Raw genomic sequence first — 13,792 nt, forward strand, 5'->3', positions numbered from 1 at the left:
CCTCCTCCCCAAATTTACCCAACTCCAGTGGTAAACAACCTTCATCCTCTGCCTGGCAAAAATCAAGGTCATTTGATCCTGCAAGGGACCAGGCTCTGCGGTGCCTATCTAGTGCATTTTATTGTTTTAATTTCAATGTTGAACCGACGTCCCATCAGAGCTAAGAGGCTGAGTTACAAAAATCAGACTGTGATCTTAAACAAGCCAGTCTCTGGGATTATGCCCACCTGTTTGCAAAGAATCCCAGGCAGGTTTATTTTGCAGAGGTGTATAGATTGCGACGAGATCCAGATAATATTTGCAACAGTTTCTTGGATGAGAAGCAAAAGGGAAAACAAAAAATCCAAGAAACTCCAGTTGCCTTTTGGAAAAAGCACTTTTGGAACAACCAAGACCTGGATGACTTGAGAATCTCCATAGACTTTGGTGTGCGTTGTGCAAGCCCATTGATTGCCATTTGTTTAGGGTTGCGTATAGTGTGCAAATTAACTTGGTTAATTCAGTAACCAAAAACCATGAGAAAATAGTTGCAAATATTTGGATATCATAGTCATTACACCTCTGCTAAATAAATAGCCTCTTTGCAGAAGGTTCTTGGATGAGAAGCGAAATGTTTTCAAGGAGGAAACACCCCCCCACCCCCAAGAAAATGCTTTTTGGGAAAGCACTTTTGGGACAAAACACTACAGAAAAGCTACCAAAGGTTAAAACTAATCAAGGATATTGTGCAAACTTGTGTGGATGCAGCTGAGGAATATAAAGGTGGGAGTAATTGTACTGCGTATTGCACCTTGAGCTGGACAAAAGGTGGGATATGGCTGTTAAATAAATATGAAATACCCCAAAGAGTTCTAAGTATTTCCAGTATTATTACTCGGGTTACAAATCTGTATTTATAAACCTGTATGCAGCTTTATTTACCAACCATGCCAGCTGAACAATATTGCAAAACCTGATGCCATTTGTGTGTTGAGTTGTGACTATTCCAGAGTTGCTGGTTGGAATGAATGGACTCTATTGTCATGCATATGAATGCTAATTGGGGAAGGACTGGTTGTATGGTAGTGGCTGGGGAAAGTAGAAGTTCTAATACTATGCCTCCAGGGGCCTAGCCGAGGAGGTTAGGTGCTGGCTTAGAAACGTGAAAACTCTGAATTCTACTCTCACCTTAGCCATGAAAATTGGGTGAGTCAGTGGGTTTGGGCCTCTCCCCCCCCTCTCCCTCTCATTCTCCCTCCCTCTCTCCTCCCTCCCTCCCTTCCTCCTTCTCTCTCTCTCCCTCATTTTCCTTCCCTCCCTCTCTCATTTTCTCTCTTATTCTCCCTCTCTCATTCTCCCTCCCTCCCTCACAGGATTGTTGTTGTTGGGAAAATAGGAAGAGAAGGGAGTATTAGGTATTGTCACCATTTTGATTTACTTATAAAGTAAAAAAAAGATGGGATAAAAATCTAAATAAATATAATTAGGAAGGCCGTCAACTTCTTAGGGTGTGAAGTTGAATCAAGTAATAGCAACAAGTATAAAATATATCAGGGTGAGGAGTTAATTATAAGAACAATGTTTTTACATCCCAATCTCAAGTTAATCTATAAGACTGAAAGAAAGAAAAAAATGTAAGCATTGGTTTTCCCCATCTTTTGACGTATTATCAGATCTTAACAGGTGTCAAAATCAGGGCAGAATCTTAGGACACTAGATTGAAGTATGATTTGAGTAGGTGTTTCTCAACCTCAGCAAGGTTAAGATGCGTGGACTCCAGTTCCCAGAATTCCCCAGCCAGCCATGCTGGGAGTTGAAACCGCATCTTAGTGGTTGAGAAATATTGAAAGACAGTATTAATGTTTAATCCATGCATGGGAGGTGGGATCTTTCTTTAAAAGAAGCATTATGTAGACAGGATAATATCAAACAAATAATAAGATGATGGGGATTTTTTTTTTAAAAGGGTGGGGACATAGCTTGATTCCCCCCCATACATTTGATGCACTAGACCTTGAATATTTAATATATTTAATATATTTAATATATTAATATATATTAAATAATATTTAATTGGCAACTTGAAGACTTGTGGACTTCAACTCCCAGAATTCCACAGCCAGCAAATTCCCCATGAATACATACAATGGAAGCTGCATCCATGTATTTTGAGACAAAATTATCTACTTTAGTCATCATTTCACAGCAATATTTCTGACAATTTTATGCACAGGTGACAACAAATGATGTGAGGTGTAATACTGAACCCCGCAATTCCCCCCCCCTCCAAAAATCAGCAGATACTTTAGAGCAGGGGTGTCCAAGCTTGGCAACTTTTAAGACTTGTAGACTTCAACTCCCAGAATTCCTCAGCAATGAATAGTGGATATTTTTATCTTCACTGTGTTATATTAACTGACTTTGTTCTTTAGTGAAAAGAATAGAATTAAATATTCAAGTGAAGGACTTATTTCAACCCTGAACTACAAATATTCTCCTTTATTCTTGCCAAGAAAGCCCAAGCTATCTCCATTTCTGTTGTCTTCCCATCATTCAGGGCCTATTCAGTGGTCTCCATTTTTTTCTTTGTATATTTTTGTGGACAACCTCACTTTTATTGGAAAAGGGATCCACAGTTTTGGAAATTAACAGGTTTTATATCATTTCCCTTAATAAGTAGAATACATAGAATAGAGTTGGAAGGGACCTTGGAGGTCTTCTAGTCCAGCCCCCTGCTTAGGCAGGAAACCCTGCACCACTTCAGACAAATAATTGTCCAATCTCTTCTTTAAAATGTCCAGTAATTGAACAAATATAATGTTTTTAACTCATTTATTTAATAGGTATTCTTTAGCTAGTTTGAGGATTTGTGTGGAGAGCAATTGTATTTTAGGTGATATTTATGCAGAAATGTTGAACATTCATAAAAGGGAATCAAGTTGTCAAAGAACACGGTGATTGGACACCATCAAAACTGACACCAGCCATGCCATAGAAAGACTGAAAGAAGTAGTGCAAGATCAGGAGATGTGGAAAGATCTGATCAACAGAATGGCGAAGAGTCAGATGCAACTGAATGGATAATATCATCATCATCATTGGATATTCAGAAAGGTTCTCAAACTTTTAAGTACCATTGTTTTCTCTTTTGGAGTAATGTTTTACTCAACACAACCCAGGAAAATTAGAAAGGCAAGAGATAAAATGGAATCTACTTTAATTCAATCTAATTTACCTCCGTACTGTTCATAATCTTTCCCTATCTTATACTTCGTATCATTTTTTTTTTAACCCCATTCATCTTTCATGGGACCTTATCAATGTCATCCAATCAAGGTATTTTTGGACTTCCTCTTTCTTTTAATGCATTCCTTTTCTTCTTCCGTTTTCCTGCAATTTGATCTCTATACATATATTCTCTTGGACTAAGCCACCACGGTGTAGGTCCTTCATCTCAATTCCTTTTGCATGGCGGGAACGTGCCCAGCCCAAGCGCGATTTTTGCTATGGACATCAGCAACATAGAAGGAAAAAAGGAACATCCTGTAAATCCCGTGTGCTGCTACTGTTTCCAATTTCTTTTTCCCAATAACTGTAGAATACGTCTATTGCCCAAAATGAAAATAACATCAAGGACAGAAAAAATACTCAATCTAGAGAAAAAAAAAACTACAGACTTAGTTTAAAGCAAACAAAGCTCTTGAGGAAGTACAAGGAATCAAAGAATACCCTGCTAATTACCTGCAATTCATGCAAAAAAACAACAAGACATTATGGAATGAGTAGAGAGGAATATAGTTTTAAAACACCAAATTTGAAAATATCGTCAAACAGAAGTACACCTCTTATAAGTTCTTATAAGAACTCTGGATCCAAAACAGAGAAATCATCTTCAGGCCTCAGAACTACTACAGTTGGATTACCCATACATCATTTTTCTAGGACACAGAATAAAGCCAAAATCCTTTCCAGTCAATTAAAAAGAATGCTTAACTTTGAAGAAGATAAAAGCAAAAGGGGAAATCTGAAGAATTTCTTAATGTCACTTTAAAAACTTAAAATAAGTAAGAGCCTATACTTATAACTGCACTATCTACAATTGTATTATACAATGCACCATGAACAAATATGTAGACATTGCCCTGGAGATAAAAAAATGTTTTGAGTGGTAAGATAAATTGAATACCCATACCACCATAAGGAACAAAAATGGGAATGTGAATGTTAAATTATTACTACTTATATTATTCAAAACATATCCTCCCCCTTCCCTGGTTGAGTTGTGAGCCGCCCTGAGTCCCCTTCGGGAGGGGGGAAAAGGGCAGCATATAAATAAAATCAACATTCAACATTCAGTCCTTGCTGATTTCTTGACCCTCTCTTTTCTCTCTGCACATTAGGCCTGGGATGGCAATATGAAAACTTAGAAATGCCTTGACATCTGAAGATGACCGAATTTGTCTGAACATGCCCAGTGTAGGAACAGCAATGTTTTGATGGTCAAGAGTCACACTTAACACATTTAACCTCTCTCTTCTTTGCTCCATTATTGGAGATTGACACAAAGTTGGTGGGTCTGGACTGCTCCTTTTCAACATTGGTTTTGGGGAAGAAGTTGAACCTGTGTTAAGCCTAGTTTGGGGCTTACACTTGTTTTAACATGGTGGGTTGTTCCAGAGGTGCTTTTCCACTAGTCCAGAGGTGCTTTTCCACTAGTATTTTCTTGGTTTTTTTCCCCCTTGAAAACCTTTTGCTTCTCATCTAAGAAGCTGCTTCTTGAATCAGAAGCAAAATATTTTCAAGAAAAAAAAAAAAACTCAGGAAAGCCCAGTTGCCTTAAAGGAAAAGCACCTTTGGGAGAACTGTGGTTTGTTCTTAAAACATCAGGAGAAGGTATCATTGAACTTAGTTGCCCTGTCCTTGAAATCTGGCAGTACATTTGGAGGGAGAGCCAGAGGTCGACAAAAGGGGAGGGACATACCTGCCTCTATCTATCTATCTATCTATCTATCTATCTATCTATCTATCTATCTATCTTATCTTATCTTATCTTATCTTATCTTATCTTATCTTATCTTATCTTATCTTATCTTATCTTATCTTATCTTATCTTATCTTATCTTATCATCTTATCTTATCTAAGCCTATCCTATCCTATCCTTCCGTCCATCCATCCATCCATCCATCCATCCATCCATCTATCTATCTATCTATCTATGTATCTAATCTATGTAATCTATGTAATCTATCTATCTAGATATCTATCCATCTATTTATCTATCTAATCTAGTCTAATCTAGTCTAATCTAATCTAATCTAATCTATCTAATCTATTTTATCTATCTAATCTATCTATCTATCATCTATCTATCTATCTATCTATCTATCTATCTATCTATCTATCTAATCTATCTAATCTATCTATCTATTCATCCATCCAAACAGGAGAAATACTCTACAGCAATGTTTGTCAGGCTTGGCAACCCTAAAATGTGTGGACTCCAACTCCCAGAATTCCCAACCAGCATGCACAGATGTTGAGAAACAATGAAGGATTTTGCTCTGAACTCTACCTGAGTCCCATTTCTTCAAAAAAGTGGGGCTGACATCAGAAGATTGGGACATTTGCCAGAGTTGCAGTGTCTAAACAGAGAGGAAGAGATAAAGGCAGCGGTGGCCTGCTGGGGGTTCGCTCATGTTCAGGCGATCCTCTAGTTAGGATTCTGCCCAGTTCAGAGAACCCCCAAATGCCACCCCTGGCTGGCCACACCCATCCCACCCCACCCCTCCCCTCCCACCCTACCCCATCCCACCCCTCCCACACGCCCCTCCCCTCCCAAGAGTCTCCGTGTGTTCCATTCATCATTACAGGTAAGTGCAGGGGAAGGTTACTGCAAAATTCCCATTCCCTCCCGATTAGCTGGGACTCAGGAGGCAGAGAATAGATGGTGGCGGGGCCAGTCAGAGGTGGCATTTACCGGTTCTCCGAAGTACTCAAAATTTCCACTACCTGTTCTCCAGAACTGGTCAGAACCTGCTGAATACCACCTCTGTCCCCCCCGCCCTTCGCGAAACTGGACATGGGTGTGGCCAGTGTGCAACGCATCCCACGGCCAGGAGTTTCACAGCCCTGGTCTAGGCTACGTATTGATGGAGGCTCAAACTTCTGAATGCTTTTGACAATAATTTGCTCTTTGCTGATTTTAAATGTAACCACAGTAAGCATTATCCCCCCCCCCTCCAGAAACAATAGAATAATGTCATTACCTGACAAATTGTGCTATGTCATGGTTTATTTAACTGCAGTTTGTTGAATAAATTGTTGTTTGGTTTGGCACAACATGCTAAAAGTATATGTTACAGTCTGCAAACCACAAATAAGCTAGTTTGGGAAATCATACTAGGGCACAACCTGTTTTGTTTTGGCATGGCTTAATTATGCTAAACCAGAATTTTGGAGTAGCTGATCATTTTGTGCATTCTTCTTCTCAGCTTCCAACTCTGGTTTGTCCTTAAGTAGAAACTAACATTAATTTCAGTGAAAGCTTGTGTAGTGATTTAATGCATGAAATGCCAAGGTAAGGAGATTAAATCCATCCACAAGATTGGATGCCAGTTTAACATGTCATACAAACAGAGCCCATGTGTGATCAGAATTTATCTGTGCTTTGGCTGCTGAAAAATGGTCCCCTGTAGTAGAGACGGTCCTTTTTCACACATGCAAATATTTGTGCACACATGTTCCTGAATGAAAAGTCATCAAACCTCCACATCTAAGAGACTGGATGTTTTAAGAGATGGGAAAAAGGTCAACAATAACTTTTCTAGTAACTAATATTAGCTACATTTATTAAGGTATCTCCTCAGGTACCCAAAATAATCATTTTAATTTCATTTTAATTATATTTTCATTAAATTAGCCAACACTATGAAGGCATTGAGCTAGAAATAGGGAGATCCACATTCAACCACAATTTTCTTCTGGATGACTTCAGGCCAGTCTTTCTCTTACAATTTGATAGAATAACAGAGTTGGAAGGGACTTTGGAGATCTTCCCCTGCTCACACAGGAAACCTGCTTATACCATTTCAGGCAAATGGTGGTCCAATCTCTTCTTGAGTGCTTCCAATGTTGGAACATCCATAAGTTCTGGAGGCAAAGCTGTCCCGGGGGGGGGGGTATTTTGGGGAGAAAACTAGAGGAGGAAACACTGCTCTATGTCTTACCCTTCTCAAGAAAAGGGGGAATATAAAGCTAACATATGAAATAAATAAATGGAGGGTAAATAGTTCTTGAAAGATCCCCAAATTTTTTCATTCTTACTAGATTTACTTAGAACTATGTTCTAGCAGGTTCAGCTGAGCGTCTTATTACAAAAGTGTGCATACAATTAACCTACACATAATTCCTGCCCTTTATTATTGTGACTTGCTACCGAGAACCAATATTGGCTATTCACCTTCTATGCCCGTGATGGCGAAACTTTGGCACGCGTGCCAGAGGTGGCACACAGAGCCCTCTCTGGGGACATGTGTGTGTCACCAGCAGCTCGTGTTCAGGCGATCCTCTCGGAAAATGGCCGAAAAACAGCCCAAAAAACAGGTATGCATTAGGGTTGGGTTCCGGCTACTGCTACTGCTCGTTCGCTCAGGGATGCACTTTGTGGGCGCATGCACAGAAGCAAAAAACAAGATGAACCGAGAGAACCGGTTCGGGGGCGTGGCCAGCCAAGTTTCTACCTACTCGGCCGAACCGGTAGGAACCCACTTCTGGTATGCACACGCTGGCCAGCCAGTCTCTGGGTTTCTGGTGCTATGGTGCATACACCTGCATGCACATTCCAGGTTGGGCACTTGGTGCCAAAAAGGTTTGCCATCACTGTTCTATGCTCCTCCCTGAATGATCAGTTCTCTTTTACTTCCATATTTTACCCAATGACGGTTTGATTTAATTACCCAGCAAGTCTTAAAAGCGCACTTTTATCCAGGAAACCTCTCCACCCTTCCTTCAAGGCGATACTTTTTAGATTGGCTGGACTATGACTTCCATCACCCCATGGGGCATTTTCAGTAGATCTATTCCATGGTAGAAGTGCCATACACAGGAAGACTGTCTTTAACACCCCCCTCCCCTGGCTGGCACATGCCAATTCTTTACCAGCTTGGATGGATCAAAGCAGGACCCAAACTGAAGTAGATGACATTGGTTGATAGTTTTCTCCCATTCGCTGCCTCCTCTGCCATTCTACACCAATTTGGGCTACCTTTGTGGCAGGCAACCCCCTGCATTTCTCCCTCAATGAGAGGAACAAAACTTCAATATCATAACCATTGATACCAGCAGCAGAAACACATTGTAAATTATTGCTATTAGTTCAACTCCATTCAGTTGCATATGTGCTGAACTCTGTGTCATCATGATTTCTTGGGCAAAACCCAATGGGTTAGGATTACACAAAGCCACACATTAGGCATCAAAACAGTAGCAGTTCATATAATATACAGAATCTGCACTGCTCAATTCAAATAAACACAGCGAAGAGAGATGTTTCTGTCTTCCAATAGGCATGAATATTTTTGCAGCTCAATTCCAGCAACTCTACATTAAACCAAAATTAAAGAGGAATATCCTATTCCCCCCCCCCCTTGGAGTCAAATTTAAACTTACAAGGAGTCAATTTCCAGATTAAAAAGACCTTTAAAGGCACAAGCCAGTGTTTTTCAAAATTGGTAACTTTGTGTGGACTTCAGCTTCTAGAATTTCCTAGCCAGCCATCATGCCCATTCGTTTAGAAAGAGGATATGCATAAAACAGTCTTTCTCAACTTTGGCAACAGATGGGGTGGACTTTAACTCCCAGAATTCTCCAGTCTGGGCGAGGAATTCTGGGAATTGAAGTCCACCCATCTGTTGCTAAGGTTGAGAAACATGTAGTAGATATACAGAGGATCCAGCATTGCCAGGCCTGCCCCCATTTAAACAGCTATTCCTTATTTGCAAATGAATTTCATACCCCCCCCCCCAAATATGGCTTAGTTCTGTAAGAATAAGGAGGAATAAAAACTCTGAAACAAGTTTGTCTGCAACACCGAATGTATATGGTGTACCCATATCTGTGCACACAATCTAGGTAGACTACTCCAAATTAGTGGATCAGGAAGGAGAAATGGTAAGCCCATTCACAAGACAGGTATAAGACTACAATGCTGTTGTTTAAAGTAGCAAATTAGATGGTCTTGTATACTCCCCTTTCTCTCAGAGAAGAGAAGGCCTTGCTTTTTTAAAACAGGAAGAAACATGCTAAGGTGTAGAGGATTCCCACTATGACACATGATCACACTGCTTCTCAAAAATAGGCTCATGCTTCTTTAATATAGAATGGCTTTTCTACATTTGCACATTAACTGGGGGGTGGGGGTGATTAAACTGGAACCTGACACAGGCGTGTGTGTGTGTGTTTATGTGTGTGTGTATTCACCCACGCACATTGAGGTGGTATGTAGAGGCCATGCAAGCTACCCAGCAGTTTTGCATTCCACGCATATACTTTGCATACATGGAAAAGAGATCTGTGACATGCATGCAACCAGAGGTGAGTTTCACATTTTGCCACCATCGGTTCACCCCGTGCGTGCCCCTTCTGCACACATGCCGAAATTTCAGCGCATGCACTTTGCTCACTTGTGCACCTTCTGCCCATGTGCCCGGCCTCAAAAATGTGTCAAAATAAGATGGCATAGAGACGGGATGGGGTGGTGGTCCCGTGGTGATTTCCGCTACCGGTTCAAGTGAACCAATCCGAACCGACTGAATACCATCTCTGCATGCAACCCATCAGGAGATGAGCCAATTTCATGCCTGCACTGGGGCAGCTGTGGGGTGTTGGGACAGCTCCCCTTGTTTGTTCAAGGTTCGACATAATACACAAGTTGAAGGGAAGGTGACCAATTGGGCATCAATATATGTGGAAGTACAACCTATTTAAACAAACCGCTCATGCTATTTAGGCCTTTGGGGATGAAAAATGTACTATAGTAGCGATGGCGAACCTTTTTGGCTCGTGTGCTATAAGTTGGGGGAGTGCAGGGGGGGGGGTCCTGTGTGGGCATGTCGCACCCATAATGCAATGTGCGCATGACGGGCTCCCCCTCATTTTTTGCATGCTTTTTTTTTGCCCTCCCCAGGCTCCAGAAGCTTTGTAGGAGCCTGGGGAAGGCAAAAACAGCCTCCCCCACCCCACCGGAGGCCCTCCAGAGGCTTCAGGAGCTTCCCTCTGAAGTTCTGGACTTCTGGTTTGCTCGTAGGGCCGGTTTAAGCCCTCCGGAGCCTTCAGGACCTTCAGGGGGCCTCCCTAACAGCTCCGGAGGACTAAAAACAGCTATACGAGCAAACTGGAAGTGACTTCCGGTTTGTTCGTAGGGTCGTTTTTCGTCCTCCGGAGCCTTCAGGGAAGCCTCCGGAAGGCCCCTGAAGGCTCTGGAGGGCTTAAACTGGCCCTATGAGCAAACCGGAAGTCCGTTCCCAAATTTCCGGTTTGCCCGTAGGGCCGGGTTTTTGCGCTCTGGAAGCTTCCGGGAAGCTCCTGAAGCCTCCGGAGGGCCTCCAGGGGGGCGGGGGAGGCTGTTTTCACCCTCCACAGGCTCCTATAAAGCCTCTGGAGCCTGGGGAAGTGAAAAAAATGTCTTAAAAAAGGCTGAACTCAGCTGGCCAGCGCGCACATGTGTGCTGGCCAGCTGACAGGGCAACGCCTTGCGTGCCCTGACAAATGGCTCCACGTGCCACCTGTGGCATACATGGCATAGGTTCGCTATCCTGGTACTATAGTATCTGATGCTATACCATCTAAGGCAGGAGTCCCCAAATCCCGTTCGGAACTGGGTTACACAATGAAAGGATGAGCATGTACAGTTCCATTTGCACCAGCAACAGGTGCTTGAGCTCACAGGTAGTGCTCCATTTGCGTTTGCACCTGCCAGATGTGCAAATGGAGCTGTACACATGCGACTATCCCCTATCCCCTTCCCCTCCCAAGCCGCAAAGGTTGGGGAACACTGATCTAGGGTACCTTAAGTGCTATGTTCTTGATGCTCACAAAGTTGCAACAAAATGAGGCAGGGACCCCAAAACACATCAGTCGCCCTCTTATAAGGAGCTACGCATGAGAGTGTCAGGCCTGGATGCCATCTTTTGCATTAGGCCTTCCGACCTGCCACATTTAATGCTGTGGGAAAATGGGAGGCGGGATTATATGGAGCATGAGAGATATATAATCAAAATAACATTCCTTTCTCAGAAAATCAAGGACATCTTGCCTTGCAGCTCTGATGAGGTGACTGGGAGGCATCTCCAGTTGGGACGGTTCCTGATTGGGCCATGTGCTGGACATGTTGGTGCTGGGCAGGGACTTGGATTTTCATTTGGGTGGGGAAAACCTGGAATCTTTCAGATTCGGGTTTTCCTAGATGTGCCAATATGACATCTCTAATAAAATGGAACTTTGAGGAACTTCAAGCCTCGGAGTCTTCTTTTGTTAAGGGTGTAACTTGGAATCCTGACATTGAGCTCCTTTCTAGCCAAGAGGAAGGGAATTCAATTGCCCCAGGACTTACACAACTGAAGTAGGAATTTGAAACAATCAAAGGTTCATTTCAAGTCAGAAACATGAATATGTTTTTTTTAAAGTCATTTCAGTGTTTTGATTTCCTCCAAATCCTCCTTTTGACTTGACCACTGATTTCAGTAGATGAAAAATAATAAGAAAGAACAGCACATTGACACACAACGGGAGAGATTAGGTCTAAGTGTTAGGGATGGGGTTATATTCAATGAGCATCTTGTCCCTGACAAACCTTTGGGAGTTTGTTTGCAGTCCCGAAAAAGAAACCCTCTACAGAAACATCTTATTGCTGTTCCCTCTCCTTCCTTTATAGACAATCCCAAAATCTTTTGGCCACAAACAAATCCACCTATGAAAAATCCACCCACAATTTCCAATACCGGTTCAAGCGAACCGGTCTGAACCGGCTGAATACCACCTCTGATGTTATCCAATCCCCACAGGGCATATGCCGCCATACTCTGTGATTGTCAGATAATTGAAGGGGAGAAAAATACGAGGAAGGAAAAACAACATCAGTTTCAGCTGGCTCCAGGATGGGTGGAGAGAACTTCAGGAAGGGTGAATCTCCCTAGACTTTGCTTCTCGATCGTTTTGGCCGTTGCAATGCAATATTTTAGCATTACTCATTGCTTAAGACTCTTAAAAAAACAACAGCATGGTTTTATAAATATATGCATAAATAAAAACCATTGGGTTGGTAGCCCAGCTTTGTTGAACTTGCAAGCTAAAACTCATCTAAAAGGAGTGGTGGTGTAGGAGATGACCAGGATGAGCCCGAGAGGGGATTTCTTTGAGGGTCGGATCAGCATTGAAGTTCTCCTTCACGGACAGGTATGGGGGGGGACGGAGCAGGGTGGAGACGGGACGGATGCCTCCAGCAACATTTTACCACCCAAAATGGGATGAGGGAGACACACCTTTTTCCCTCAAAAAAGAGGCTGAAAATCTGGGTGCGTCTTATACACTGAATACAACATTTTTTGCCTTCCAAAGCCCCGCCCCTTCATCAAAATGGCCATGCATAGCCTTTTGGAAGCTTTGCAAAATGCTCATGGGGACTGGGGAGGGCAGAAATGCGCAAAGAACAGGCTGTTATTTGCTCAATTTTGCCCCCACAGCCCCCAGGAGCACTCTATAAACCTCCTAAAGGCTATACATGCCCTTTTTTTGACAGAAAATGGGCCCATTTTCACGAAAAACGGGCCTTTTTGGGAGGTTTGCAGAGGGCAAAAACTTTTTTTAAAATTTGCCTCTTCAAAACGTTGGTGCGTCTTAAACTCTAAAAAATATGGTAAGTCCAGCCCGCCTTGAATTCTTTTTTTAAGTCCCACACATTCCCTTAATGGTGAATCGGCCAGATTTTTCTCTACAGCTTAAACTTGCAATAAATCTTCATACTCATTTGAACTTCCTGAATCTCCTGATCTTGCCAGTGCTTGACAGGTGGCCTCAAATAGAAGTATGCATTTTTTTTCCCCATTTAAAATGATATCTATCCAGCAACAGCATCCAAATGACTTATGCAGTTGGAGTGGGACAAGGGCTGTTCCAACCATGGAACAAAGCGAGACAGGAGACTTACATTATCATCATGAAAATATAGCAAATTATATACTGTTTCTATTATTAATATTATTGCCGAGGAAAGGTGTTTTATGGGATTTTCCACCTCTGGTTACATGATAAATTGATTAGCTTGTATATTATATACAGTGTCTGTGTGTGTGTGTCTGTGTGTGTGTGTGTGTGTGTGTGTGTGTGTGTGTGTTTGTGTTTTCGTAGATTTTGACGGGTACAGGTATGCAGGTTTTGGTGTATTCGGGTCTTTTCCCTTTTACGAAACAGGTGACTAATCTTCAAACATCAACTCCATCAATTAATCAAGATGTAACAACACAGCCAACTAATCTGCCTGCAGCAACAGAGCCAGCATTCCACACATCCCCACCAGTATTTATAGAGGAACGGCAGCTCCGATCACGCTTTGCTTGCACAGGCACGAGGCTGAAGACACCAGCCTGAGGATGACGAGTGGGACCGCGTCGAAACGTCACCAAGATATTCTCAGTCTTACACGGGAAAAGACCCGAATACAACAAGAGCAGCATATACACATACACATATGCATATACATATATATATATCGTCCAGGAAAGAGTGGACACCACTGATGAGCAAAATGCTTTGGGTCAA

At 42.2% G+C, this 13,792-nt stretch overlaps 1 protein-coding gene across 1 annotated transcript; it reads left to right on the forward strand.

Annotated features, from left to right (window-relative positions):
* Positions 1-3,447: 3,447 nt before the first annotated feature.
* Positions 3,448-4,050, forward strand: LOC116504867 (UPF0711 protein C18orf21 homolog). Its single transcript, XM_032212089.1, is given in 3 exon segments — positions 3,448-3,490; positions 3,493-3,635; positions 3,638-4,050. Coding segments are annotated over 3 exon segments (579 nt in total). The 3' UTR covers positions 4,031-4,050.
* Positions 4,051-13,792: the final 9,742 nt, after the last annotated feature.

The sequence above is a fragment of the Thamnophis elegans genome, chromosome 2 (genome assembly GCF_009769535.1).
Source record: "Thamnophis elegans isolate rThaEle1 chromosome 2, rThaEle1.pri, whole genome shotgun sequence".
Classification (NCBI taxonomy): domain Eukaryota; kingdom Metazoa; phylum Chordata; class Lepidosauria; order Squamata; family Colubridae; genus Thamnophis; species Thamnophis elegans.